Genomic DNA, 12,566 nt, shown 5'->3' with positions numbered 1-12,566 from the left:
AGTCAAGACCACACAAACCCAGACCAAGACATTTCGGGATCAAGACCAAGACCATGAAAAGTCATTATCTTGTGTTTAGGGCACGTGTCACTCATTTCGACCACAACACGGGGAAGCTTGCAGTCATCACCGGTGCTGGTGAACCAAACTTGGAGAGGTGAAAGAGGTGTTGACATGGAGAAATAACCTGAAGTCCAGAGTCTGTCCAGTCTGAGACCAAGACAAGACAGAGTAACAAAGCTCGATTCTGAGACCAGACTGGTCTGGATCACTGAACTGTAGTTGCTTATTCATCATCACCATCATTGAAGGGTTTTTGCACATTTTGACAAATAAGGACAGACCTGAGTTGGAGGTCCATATGCATTAAATTGTGTTGAAATATTAAATATTTTGTCTGGTGTAAAAATCAAATGTGTAAAATCTTTCTTGTCTTTAAATCCTGTTTGGTGTTGACGTCTGTCCCTAATATGACATCATTTTACAGATGGAAGAGGAAAGTTTCAGTGTGTTTGTGTTTGTTTACCAAGGATCAGCTCGTGTTATGTTGAAGTATGTCTCTACTCATACCGTAAGGAGTAAAGGCACACTTTCTCTCGAAGCCGTGAGCGTTTGTCCCTCCTCAGCCACCGTAGGCAACGTCACACAAACCAAAATAGTCAGCTAGCTTCTTGCTAAAGTAAACATGTCTTTTACGTTGTATTCCCTCATTCAAGCTGCAATTTTATGCGTCAATGCCGTCGCTGTGTTACACGAAGAGCGATTTCTGAGCAAAAGTAAGTAAAGAGAGAGACTTTAAAGCGTCTGTCTGTCGAAACGTGAACAAGCTGAATGCTAACGCTAACCACTTAGCTAACTGGTCTGAAACGGCTGGTAACTTTAAACAATTAATTTATTCATTTAAATACGACTTTTAAAAGTTTTGTAGCAGCTTCATCAGGAATCAACATGGCTCCATATGTTCAGGACTGTTTGAAGTTGTACCTCTGTCTCCTGTTTCCATGATGTTTGGGTTGCTTAGCAACAGTCTAGTTTAAGTTAAACGGTGGAGCTGGTGGAGTTAGAAAATCAACTGTAGTTTAATCTTATTTTATAGCTCTATTTTCTGCTTTCATAAATGTTGTGTTGAAGTAATATGACACTGGAGGAGGAGATGATGATGTTCTGGATATCAGACATCTTAAGATCACGTCTTCTCCTCCTCCAGAGTCAACATGTGTTCATCTCTCTGAATGATTTCTCCCTCTTCAGTCGGCTGGGGAGTGGACCAAAGTGTTGGGGGCTTCGGTGATGAACCTGGCATCAAGGTGCAGATGATGAACCTCATTCGCTCTGTGAGGACGGTCATGAGAGGTAGGAGGTCACATGACTTTCCCTTTAGTGCACGAGCAGACAGACACCGTTAGTGTCCTTGGCCTTGTTCATACAATCTCCCCTTTCTCCTTCGCAGTGCCGTTGATTGCAGTGAATTCAGTCTGCATTGTGCTGCTGCTCCTCTTTGGTTGACGAGGTGAGACAAACGGATCAGACGTCAGGAGAGCACGCCATCCCCTCAGGAACCTTCCTGCAGGAGCATCTTCTCACTTTGGCACAGACGATGTTCACCATCAAGTCTTTTCATTTGATCATTAACGTGAATTCATGAAATGTTTGTTGAGCTGGGTTTTTTTACGACACAATACTTAAAAACGGTTACCTTCCCTCCTTGATTGTGTGTAAAGGTCGGGTTGTTCACAGTTGATTTGCCTTTAATAAAATATTTGCTATGAACACATTTTGTACATAGTTTTTTCACTGACAAAATGTAATGGTGTTTGTACGCTGAAAACATGGAAACTCACTTGACGACAGCCACGGCATATGCCGATAAACTTACGGAGCAATGTCACAAACATTTATCTCGGAGTGGGGAATGACGTCACACCTGAGTGAATCCCCCTCCAGTTGTGAGCTGGTTACAAGTCGTACAATTAACATGGACGTCTCTAGGAGTACCTTTGGTTTGTAAGCTGACACCTGGCAGGAACAACGAACTATGCTGGTTCCTGCTGATTTATAATGCTAGTGCTAATTACCACAAGAGTTACAGCTTACTGTTGATTTACATAGAAGCCATGTTGGAATTTAACACGTGCTCCGGAAGTTTTTCTAAGTTTCCAAGGGGAAAGGGAGGACGTTTCTGAGTACATATCAGACCAGCAACTCGTAATGACAAGCTCTAATGGAACGCACCAGTTGTCCTCCAAGCGGGCAACCTGGGTTGAAGTTGAGTCTGTGGCTCCTTTCCAGTTTTTTGTACCCTTCTCTCCCTGCTTTCCTGCTTTGCACTGTAGCTGGAAAATAAATCCTTTAATAGGACTCATATCCTAAAATATAAAAAAAAAATATATAACATGAATCAAGCAGCAGAGGTTTGTGACCCTGCAGAAACCAGCTCTCAGAACGCTTTGTTTTGGTGTGTGTCTCTTTAAATGTATTGAGCCCCCCTGAGTTTTCCTGGTAGACATTACTCCTTTGCTAGCAAAAATGAAATTGGTGGACCTCCACAGAAGTTTTGCTCTCGGCTGGAGGTGGGGTTCATGGGTGGAGATACCAGGGTAGGGCAGGGTTTGTTTGTTTTACCAGGATCCCACTATGACATCACAAGGAGAGCATTTCTTACAGCGCTCTGTGTTGTAAGACTTCTGCAGAGGACTGGATGGATTTATTTCAGATTTTGTGGGTTGATTCGCTCAGCTTACCCAAATACAAACAAAGTAGAAGTGGATATGTGCCCTTTAGGAAACATTTATCTGGCAATTAATGTCCTCAATGTTTTTAAAAACTGGATGCATTTAAAGCTTTCTTGATTTTTAATTCATAAAATGTCTTCTGTATAATAATTGTTTGTGAGAAATGATAAAATGTCTTCATGAATTTGATTCTTTCACCAAAAAGTCGCTTTTTGTCTGTTTGTCCCAGCGCGCACTCCGTACGTTCCCAGCCTCACGCGCTCGGAGGGAATGTAGACTTCCATGTAGTTTGAAGATGTGTTGATAAGAAGTTCCTCTGATCGTGTTCAGCCTGCAGATTCAAATGATTGTGAGGCTACAATGGGGGCTGCACAGAGTGTCATGGTGCCGTCGCTCACAGTCTGCTCCCTGTGTTTCCTCTATGTTCACATTTACTCTGCACACATGGCGCTGAAGAGAAGTGTCCTTGACCACAGCAGTCTGCCGAGTTTCGTCTTTCTTTACATCAAATATTTGATCCGAATCCTGACGCGGAAGAGAAGCGTCTTGCACACACAAAGCAGAGAGTGTGAGGTGGATTACACCGCTCTGAACTGCAGGTGAGTCAGCTGAAGTCTGACACGGGAAACCTCTCTAAGCAAGTGAGCAGCTTCAAGTGGAGTGTGTGTGTGTTTCAGGCTGCAGGTTCCCCTGCTCAGGAGGTTCTGCAGTGCTGCAGGATATGGTTGGGACTATCCAGACACGGACTACAGAGACACCCCCCTGTGCTTCCCTGAGTTCCTGTGTCGCAGACTGCTCTTCATGGTGCTGACTGACGGCAGCTTCAGACTCAGTCCTGCAGGTGAACATCTCTCACATGTTCTGCAGCTCTTCATGCTGACGAGATCATTCTGGGGTTTTACACAGATGTCTCACTCAACAGTATCTTGGGTTGATAACAAAACCAGAGCCTATAAATACATCTGTCTTTAATTAAACAGCAGATCTGCTGTAGTTTTTCTCGGTCTCAGACTGGGCAGACTCCAGATTTCAAATCAACACCGTCACTGACATTTTTACTGTGATTAGAATGATAACACTTTTTTTTTTATCCCCTGTTTACGGCTGCAACCTTCCCGGTGTGACGGTCTCAGTGAGTTCCTCGGTCTGGACAGTGTCTTGGTCTTGTCTCGGTGCACTCTGCTCTCGAGTAGATTGGTTTTGACTACATCACTAGTTCGAGTGTCAGTTTCAGTTACTGTGATCAATAACGCTAAATAACGGAGATTAAAATGAAAATCAAGGCGTTGGGGTATCGTGGGATGACTGTGGTTCTTCTGCAGGTCTGCTTCGGGTCCGTCAGAGTTTGAAAACCCTCGAACCGGTCGATGAACTCAAGAAGGGTCCGTTCATGCTGCGGGTTCGAGTCCTGGAGTACCGGCAGCTTGACGCAGGAGTGGAGGTGGACATCTGCCTGTGTGCCACTTCTCGTACGGGGCGGCCGGTGTGGGAGAGCGTCCTGACTCTGCTGTCCACAAAAAGGCTCCACAAAGCCAGCGGGTGTTTACTCCATCATGAAAAGCAGAGTGAGCAGTGCTCCCATGATTTTTAGGTCACATAAAGAAAACGTCTGACGCTAACAAAAGCATCTGTCTTTTTCTCCCTTCTGACAGGCCAAGCAGACGAGCCTGTCCTGGAGAATGTGAAGCAGGTAGAGTTACGAGTTCCCAGGTGTGCCGCTCTGCAGGGCGTCTGGTCCTTCTCTGACTCCTCCCCTTATCGCCTCCTTTGTCTCTCTGCCTGGCTCCTCGGCAGAGCGCAGACCTCCCCGAGTCTGTGGATGCTGTCTGTCTGCTTGGCTGAAATAGAAAAGCACAAAGGTAATGTATATGTAACCCCATTGTTGTTCATGACTGAGTGCAGAAAACTCCAGATGTTTCCAGGAGGAGCTGCAGGTGTGAAATGTTTCTGTTCGACCTCAGCTGGAGTTTCTCCTGCAGCCTCCTCCTGTTTACTCTGCAGGAAGTCAGTGAGCTGACGTGAGGACGCAGCAGGATGTAATCAGGAGAGTTCAGCTCGAGCGAGTGGGAGGGGCTGGTGGCACTTCGAATATTTGTGCTTTTGAGCAAACGACTGTGTCACACCCTTCCCTCTGCGCGTGTCACTGGAGGATTCCTCTAGAGCACGGCTACTCCTCAGTTAGAAACTCAAAAGGCCCACTCAACAAATCTCCAATCTGGCCACAAAAACAAAAAAAGGCAGTAAATCCACAAAACATTTGAACGATGCCCAAAGCCTGATATGTTCTGTCCATATACGTGCCACTAGTTCTTTAAACGTTGGCACAAACGGTGTAAGAGCCAGGCGTAGAGACGTGCTGTAAGTTTTATCTTTGTGTTAGTTTTGTGTGTAATTCTGCTCTTTGTTTCATAATGACGTTTTGCGTTTCCACGTTAGACGAGGACAGCTGTCTCATTACAGATTAAACATGGGTTTCGTGCTAAATGCAGATTTATCAGTCCACTCCTTCTTAACTTCACGGTGTTCAGATTCCACCTCTCGCTTTTCGTCATGTTTGGAGCACGCCATAATTTTTGCTTTACTAAAGAACAGGTAGCCTTCACGAATCTGACTGTGTTGTTGTATTTAATGATGAGCTGTGTGAGCGCGGTGAAGTCAGTTTTATGTTGGAGGTTCCATGTTGGGTTTGCCCGGAGCGACCGTCTGCCAATTATCCAACCTCAGACTAACTTCCTGCAGAGGAGAAAATAACTCACGACCACAATGAGTTGCCATAGTGACGCTAAACAACAGCTGATAGGACGTTTGAATTGGGCACGGGATAGATACGTGATTGGACACAGAATTGGATAATTGATATTTGTCTTGGTCCGTATCACATCCGGATCCGGACTGGAGTCCACTAATGGAGGAGCCCTGGTCGAGAGGCAGCGCCACATAAATCAGACGGCATGAAACCCTGAAGGAGAGGTGATCTGTGGCCAGCTGTGTTTGTCGCTGGGCAACAGCAATGACACGTCGTAGCTGTAGACTCTCTGATGTCTCATCACCGTCCAACTCTACGCTACAGAGCGTTGATGTCTGAGGACGTGCACACCCAACAACGCTACAAACCACCACAGGGCGTGGAAGGCTGATGTCACGTGTTTGCTGTACCTTTAAGTATACTCAGACCATCTGCGCTGTGATTGGTGCACGGCCGCTACGACCGCCATGCTGTAACGAAGCTGCTGCATTCTGTTTCCTGTTCTCCACCACGTTCTGCTCCGCTCTTTAGATCAGACTGTGATTCTGTTCAGCATTGATATGAAGACAGGTATTCTAATCACCACGAAGACCACGCCAAGAAAGATGTGGAATAATTAAATGTGATGTGCATGGCGGAGATCGGAATGATTTTAAAGATTTGTTTTGGGGGTTTTTGTGCCTTTATTGGAGAGGAGGCAGGAAAGCAGCCACAGGTTGGATTTGAACCCGGGCCTCCTGCTTTGAGGACGATATACTAAATGTCAACAGTGGAGAAAAATGTGTGATTGATTGTTTTCAGAAACCCAGAGCAGTCCTTCTCGTTGTTTGTCGTCATCAGGGGTCAAAGTCATCACAGCTCCCGTCAGCATCACAGCCCAGTTCGAGGAGCCTCTGAGGACGCCAGGCAGAGTGACGCTCCGGTTCTGGGACAGCACCAAACGTACCGGGGGTCCGTCTTCAGCCCAAGGCGTCCGTTTCCAAATGCAGCAGCATGGAAGAAACACGTGTCACGTGACGGGACTGATCTCAAGGTGTTCATGAGCCGAGGACGTAATCGTCACTGTGACGCCCTGATTCCAACACTTTGAGTATTAACCGTGTTAAAGTACTTCTTCCACAGACAGGACGCTCCTATCGTCTCATGAGTGATAAGGATCATCTTTATTGATCCCCCAGTGGGGGAAATATGGGTGTTACATCAGTTTACATTAATTAAATAAAGGGGTTAAAGAAAAATACAATAGACTTAAATAACACAAGGAAAGACACTGAAGTATTCCTCGTCTATGTAAATGTCCTTGGCAATAAAAACCGATTGTGATTCTGATGTTGGTCTCTGATCTGAATCTGTTCGGGGCGGACATGTTGGCTGGCGTGGTGCGTTTGGTTTTGTCAGCGAGGCTCCGTGAGACGACACGTCTTCTTGTTGACGATGGCGGGCAGCTAATGCAGTCCTCACCCCCCCACAGGGAACACGTTCTTTTCAATATTTGATCCCTCCGATGCTCCTGTTTGCAGCTTTCATGTGTGTGGAGGTCTGTCCTCGTGTATTATTCAGTGAAACACGTTTAGTGCATGGGACTGAGAGAAGCAGCGTTTCATGCATCGCTGCAGCTTTTCAGAAAGACGTCACTGGCGTTACGACGTCTCATTTACAAGAACAGCGTTCGTGTATAATCTGAGTTTCTGAGGCGATTAAAACAAAAAGTAGAAGGACAATCAGCCGACACATCCTCTGAGCTTCACACACGTTTAGGTTTATTAAAGACAAAGTGAAACAGCTCGTGCACTGTGTTATATTTCATTTACTAGTAGATTATCGTCTTCATGTTCAAACACAAATATGAGACGAACGGGGGGGGGGGGGGGGGGGGGCAAAGAAGCGCCTGTCGTTTGAGACCCAGAAGACCCGTCTGGGTATCGAGGTAGACGAAAAGAATAAGCATACATGGAATATAGAATTCAACTATTAAATTACAAAGTGAGTTCATGTTTTCAGGAGGCCGAGAAGGCAGAAAGTCTGTGTGATCACATCAGCTCCTCAGGGAGGTCAGATGTGATAGGAACGCACATAGATGAATTTACTCTTTTCTATCTCCACAATGAAGTAGTAACATCAGACCAACCAGCCACACTCATACTCACAGCTATAGACGAGTTCGAGTCCCCCAGGATCTGTGGGAGGCAGAACCAGGAGGGATCACATGCACGGGGAGGCTGCTGTCACAGGGACGACCCAGGAGCCTCCTCACTGTGAGGCGACGGCTAACCACTGCAGCACCATGACCATCCAGTCAAAAATCACAACCTCAGCTTTCTGATATTTTCCAGCAGACAGAGCAAAGAAAAGAAACAAAGCTCCATGTCACTTTAAATGAAATGTGCTGCATTTAAATGAGAAGGAACCTACAAAGGTAGAGTCAGTCGAAGGTCGGGGGTTCAATCCCCAACTCCTGCAGCTTCCAATGTGTCCATGGGCAAGACACTTAACCTGCTTGGTTGGGTTTGAATGTTCCTGAATGGATCAGTTAGTACTGATACATGATCGGGCACATGGTCATATGTTCTGATTTACTGGTGAAAGACTCATGGCATGTTACCTTACAGTTTGTTACAGTTACAAAGAGAGCAGGTATCTGAAAGGTCAGTGTATTCAGTTTGTAGTAGATGCTGATTATTTCCAGGTGTGAATACGTGCAGCTTTATGAACGTGAAGGTCATTCTACCTGGGGCAAAAAAAAGAAGAAAAAAAAAACACAAATTCAGCAAAACCCCAAATAACAAAATCAGCAATCAGCGAAGCATCCTGCGTCTGCCTCCCTGCACACGGTGAGCGGTTGTAGTTTCTCCGATGGGGGAGGGTGTGTGGGGAGAGTCTCTGCTTAAAGACGGAGGAGGAGGAGAAATCATTTTCAGCAGCTGTACTACAGAGGGACGCACGCTGGGTCATCCCGCCCCTGCCATGTGATTCTCATCACAGCAGCTCCAGGACGAGTTCGACCGAGGAACGCTTGAGGTAAATCTGTTTTCTGAATGTTTGACTTTAAGTGCATTTATGTTACAAACGCTACGTTGTCTGTATTCATGCTCCTCTAAATAATGTTCTGGTGTCTAACTGTGTGATGCTCATGTCGCCTTAAAGTCACTGTACTGTGCTGCTGTTTGCAGTGACACTGAACATGGGATACTTTCTATCACTTCACCAGAGGACATTCACATTCAGTCCTTTTACTGGTGGTGTGCAATGAAGTTCTGCATGGGGAGATGAATCTGTAGTCTATGAGGGTTAATTCAAGACATTGTCACATGTCCTTATATCCCTTTGAGTGTATAGAGGCCACCTTGAGTTGGGATTATCGTGCGGTCCTTTCCATAACTTCCTGCTTCTACATTTAAACTCTCTCACGGTTCCTGCTGCAGCCACCAACCAGCTGAAAACCACAGCCATACTGCAACCCCAGTCTATTTTTCATTCTTTGTTTCTCGGTCACCATCCCGAGCTGGGTGTGCAGCACGCTGCTGCTCACTGGCGTTAACATGTACATTATTGTTATTATTCATTTATGGAGTCCCGATTCTGTCATGCAGCCAGTCGAGTGTAAGAAGGTCAGTCAGCTACGCTCCTGTGCAGAATCTAGACTAAAGAGGTGCAAAGTGGAAACGCTCCTCTTCTCTTTGACCTCATAGTTAATGTATAATACACATTATATATGTGATCCGCCTTAATGCAATGAAACCCTCATATCTGAACATTCAACCTCCGAGTTCCTTCTGTGATCGGAGCTCTTCTGCTGTACCTTTAAAACACCTGACATCCTCTGAAGTCACTCACAGTGACTCACAATCTCCAATGTTGTATTTGTAGAGAAGGGGAGAGTGTGTGTGTGTGTGTGTGTGTGTGTGTGTCTGTGTCTGTGTGTGTGTGTGTGTGTGTGTGTGTGTCTGTGTCTGTGTCTGTGTCTGTGTGTGTGTGTGTGTGTGTTTGAGAGAGATGAAACACACAGAGCACTTTAGAGGAGTTCATCCGTCTCCGTCTTCAAAGAGCTGCTCCTCTGGGAGATGAAGTTATTTTTTGCTTCTTTTAAAAGTTCCAGCCTCGTTGATGTATTCACAGGGTCCAGCGCTGAATGACAGATCTTTCTCTTCTACTGGTGTTCATACAAAAATTCCACAGCACTTACTATCAGCTGTCCAAGCTGCTGCGGATAAAACTGATGATTTTGGTACTCTGAAAAATACAAATCAAGTTGTCTCCCCAAGTCAGTGTTGGCTGTTCCTTCTGATTAACCCCTCTATTTCAGCCCTGCTCAGAACAGGCTGTTTCTGTGTCTGTAGCTTTAAATATGTAAATGAGCTGTGTCTGACCACGCCCCCTCTCTGGAAGGGCTCGGGTGTACTCTGTGCTTTCTCGCTCCATGTCCTATTGTTTACGGTGAGAAGGCAGACTCAGAGGGCAGAACAAATGCTGCATTCATGTGCTGCTCGGGCGGTTCAACTTTCCGAGTTTGGAAGTCGTTCTTCTGACTTCCGTTTGTTAACGTGATGTCAGTTCGGAAAGTCTGAATGTTTTAACGACAGCAAAAAGAAAAAAGCATTAACCTCAAAAAGAAGATCAGTGACATGTAACTGTATATTAACATAAACAAAACATATTTTGACCCCCATATGATGACGACTGAGACGTCTGAACAAGTTTCGTTTTTAAGATGAATGCACCAAAACACCTAGCTGTGGGAGTGTCAACCACCTGGGGAGGGGCTACTGCCCTTTGTGATGTCATGAAGGGAAACGGCCTGTTTGAGCACACATTTTCTGAAAAGTGGAGCAGGCAGAAGACGGACAGGATGGACTTTTCTCGTCATTGGGGGGTTTGTAGAAACATGGGGAAGTATGTTTAGCGTGATATGTGACATTTAAAAAAAACACGGTTTTACACGGGACAAAATCAGCAAAGATATAAGAGGGACCACTTTGTCCATGAGGTTGCTTTACCTGTATAAACAGCAAGTTCCTCACAGGAGCCTTGATACACAGTCTGAGACAGACTGGCTGCTGCATTGTTCAACACAGCATGTTTCCTTACTGTCGGATCACAGAGTAATCTTTCTTTATCATTTCACTCACTACACATCTTGCTGATTGGTCCTTTAAAATACAAACACCAAATAATATTTTAACTTTATGAAGGTGTAAAGCTCATTTTTTATTTTTTCATTTCAGTGCAAAATAGAGCAAAATACATGAAGAAGCAAGGAAAAAGAGACACTGCTGGCATCCCCCTCTCTTCACCACCAGGGAGCAGCAGTGTGCAGGTCTACCATGAATACCAGAAGGTGGCTTTCAAGTTTCACCCTGAGAATGGTCATGCCAACGAAAACGGTTCTCACAGGGTCAGCAGGCGAGATGATACAGGCAAGACGTCCTGCGTACCAGACATCATCTCTCACAGCCAGGAGCCGAGGTACGGCATGAGAGATGACGCGTTTCATAGAAACTCCTTATGGATGACAGATTCATGCACCCAGGGTTATTCGGGGGCGGAAGACAACTCCACCGACCAACATGAGACCCTGACAGAAACTTCAACTCTGACCTTTGTGGATGCCTACACCACGGAGGAATCGACAGAGAACCACAGCCTCCACGGGGTGGAGATGGTTTACCTCAAGGAGTTTGTGCTGATAGACGACGATGATGACGGAGACATGTCACTGAGAGAGAAAACAGTGACAGACTTGTCCATCATGGGAGGGAAAGCAGCTGAACTGGTGTGTGGGAGGCTGCTGTCCACCTCCAGTGGCTCTGTGTCGGAGTATAAGGAGGAACCCTCGGCTCCTGAAGCACCTCCACCTGAGGAAGTTCAGGCTGACTATGGAAGGAAACGTTGCTGTGTCTGCACCATTTTATGACCCGACAAAACTCATAGTTTTGAACTCTGCAGGAGTTTGAATTGCTTTCACGTCTACAGAATACTCCTGAAAATCTCCTGATATTTCCAGTTGGAGCTGCATGTGTGAAAGCAAACAGCTGAATTTTTATACTCAGACTTCACCTGAGTGAGCTTAACGCAGCAGGATATGATCAGGAGAATTCTCCTTGAGTGGGACAGAATATTTGTGCACGTAATTTGACCTTCTGCATTCTGTTTCCTGTTCTCCAGTGTGTTCTTCAGAAGATTTGTCTTCTTCAAAGGACAAATATTCTCATAATAGCATCATATTAGAGGACACGTCAGGAGACCCCCCCCCCCCCCCCCCCCCCCCCCTCCCGTCTGACAGGGACACTGTCCTGCTGCTGCATGTGTGAACAACCAGATCAGGAGGATTAAAGGGGCGGTCCTCCTGAAATGATCTCGGTATTTTCAGGAGTGCAGATGTAAAACCGCCTTTCGTTTCAAGCTTCGCTCACGACTGCAATTTTCCTATTTAACATGGATCTGAAATTAATATTTGTTTTGGTGTCTAAAACTTCTGTAATGTGATTATGATCCTTTTTGAGTTTAAATATCTCTGAAGTTCATTATAAACATCTACTTTGTTTTTTCATTGTCTTTGTTATACCTGGAGATCATTGTAAAATGATCAATAATCTCTCGAGGATGTGAAGGTTGAGCGATTGATCGATTCATTAATATCATTTTGATACTTAAAAAAAACGTGTTCCTGTTGTATCTGACCTCCACGACAGACTTTGTGAGAACGACACAGAAGGTCCCATCTGGTGCTAACAATAAATAAAGATGTCTTCAATGACTCCATAATTTGTTCAGATGTTTCCTCTACGTGCTACTTTGTTTGGCAGTGAAAGTAATGCACAAAGGTTGCATCATCATACTAATGTTATATGGAGTGAAGAAATGGAGCAATCTTGATTTTAGTTGTACTGGATTCTGCAAAAAAAAAAAAACATTTGTAGTTTATTTCCACAGGTGTAAGAAGGCCCCTATTGTTGAGTGTGCATGTTGGACGTGTGCAAACAGGAACATAGTCCAGACTCAAAACACTGATACCTGTTCCATAGCAGCAGGCCGCCCATCAACCATCCAGAGGAAACCTACGAGACAAGCGAGCTCAGGAGCTCCCAGGA

The 12,566-nt window shown here is 45.3% G+C and overlaps 3 protein-coding genes across 3 annotated transcripts; all 3 read left to right on the top strand.

Moving 5' to 3' along the window:
• The first annotated feature begins 588 nt into the window (after positions 1-588).
• Positions 589-1,770, top strand: ier3ip1 (immediate early response 3 interacting protein 1). The gene is made up of 3 exons (XM_079356033.1): positions 589-776; positions 1,252-1,353; positions 1,451-1,770. Exons 1-3 carry the CDS (start codon positions 686-688, stop codon positions 1,504-1,506), a joined length of 249 nt encoding a protein of 82 aa, XP_079212159.1. The 5' UTR covers positions 589-685; the 3' UTR covers positions 1,507-1,770.
• A 1,307-nt stretch (positions 1,771-3,077) lies between these two features.
• LOC306825297 (uncharacterized protein) lies at positions 3,078-6,807 on the top strand. Its single transcript, XM_079345955.1, has 5 exons — positions 3,078-3,331; positions 3,410-3,573; positions 4,055-4,297; positions 4,385-4,591; positions 6,319-6,807. Exons 1-5 carry the CDS (start codon positions 3,093-3,095, stop codon positions 6,519-6,521), a joined length of 1,056 nt encoding a protein of 351 aa, XP_079202081.1. The 5' UTR covers positions 3,078-3,092; the 3' UTR covers positions 6,522-6,807.
• A 1,320-nt stretch (positions 6,808-8,127) lies between these two features.
• On the top strand, positions 8,128-11,505 carry LOC306831970 (uncharacterized protein). Its single transcript, XM_079356291.1, has 2 exons — positions 8,128-8,496; positions 10,701-11,505. The coding sequence occupies exon 2, from the start codon at positions 10,721-10,723 to the stop codon at positions 11,387-11,389; it is 669 nt and encodes a 222-aa protein (XP_079212417.1). The 5' UTR covers positions 8,128-8,496; positions 10,701-10,720; the 3' UTR covers positions 11,390-11,505.
• The last annotated feature ends 1,061 nt before the right edge of the window (positions 11,506-12,566 follow it).

This window comes from Symphodus melops (assembly GCF_947650265.1).
Source record: "Symphodus melops genome assembly, chromosome: 1".
Classification (NCBI taxonomy): domain Eukaryota; kingdom Metazoa; phylum Chordata; class Actinopteri; order Labriformes; family Labridae; genus Symphodus; species Symphodus melops.
The sequence above is the reverse complement of the archived record's forward strand: the minus strand, read 5'-3'. Positions and strand labels throughout refer to the sequence as shown.

Excerpts from the sequence above, each read along its gene's own strand:
- LOC306831970 (XM_079356291.1), top strand. The coding sequence starts at position 10,721 with ATGAAGAAGCAAGGAAAAAGAGACACTGCTGGCATCCCCCTCTCTTCA.
- ier3ip1 (XM_079356033.1), top strand. The coding sequence starts at position 686 with ATGTCTTTTACGTTGTATTCCCTCATTCAAGCTGCAATTTTATGCGTC. Across the intron at positions 777-1,251 it reads AGAGCGATTTCTGAGCAAAA|TCGGCTGGGGAGTGGACCAA; the intron begins GTAAGTAAAGAG and ends CTCCCTCTTCAG. Across the intron at positions 1,354-1,450 it reads TGTGAGGACGGTCATGAGAG|TGCCGTTGATTGCAGTGAAT; the intron begins GTAGGAGGTCAC and ends TCTCCTTCGCAG.
- LOC306825297 (XM_079345955.1), top strand. The coding sequence starts at position 3,093 with ATGGGGGCTGCACAGAGTGTCATGGTGCCGTCGCTCACAGTCTGCTCC. Across the intron at positions 3,574-4,054 it reads CTTCAGACTCAGTCCTGCAG|GTCTGCTTCGGGTCCGTCAG; the intron begins GTGAACATCTCT and ends GTTCTTCTGCAG. Across the intron at positions 4,298-4,384 it reads ACTCCATCATGAAAAGCAGA|GCCAAGCAGACGAGCCTGTC; the intron begins GTGAGCAGTGCT and ends CCCTTCTGACAG.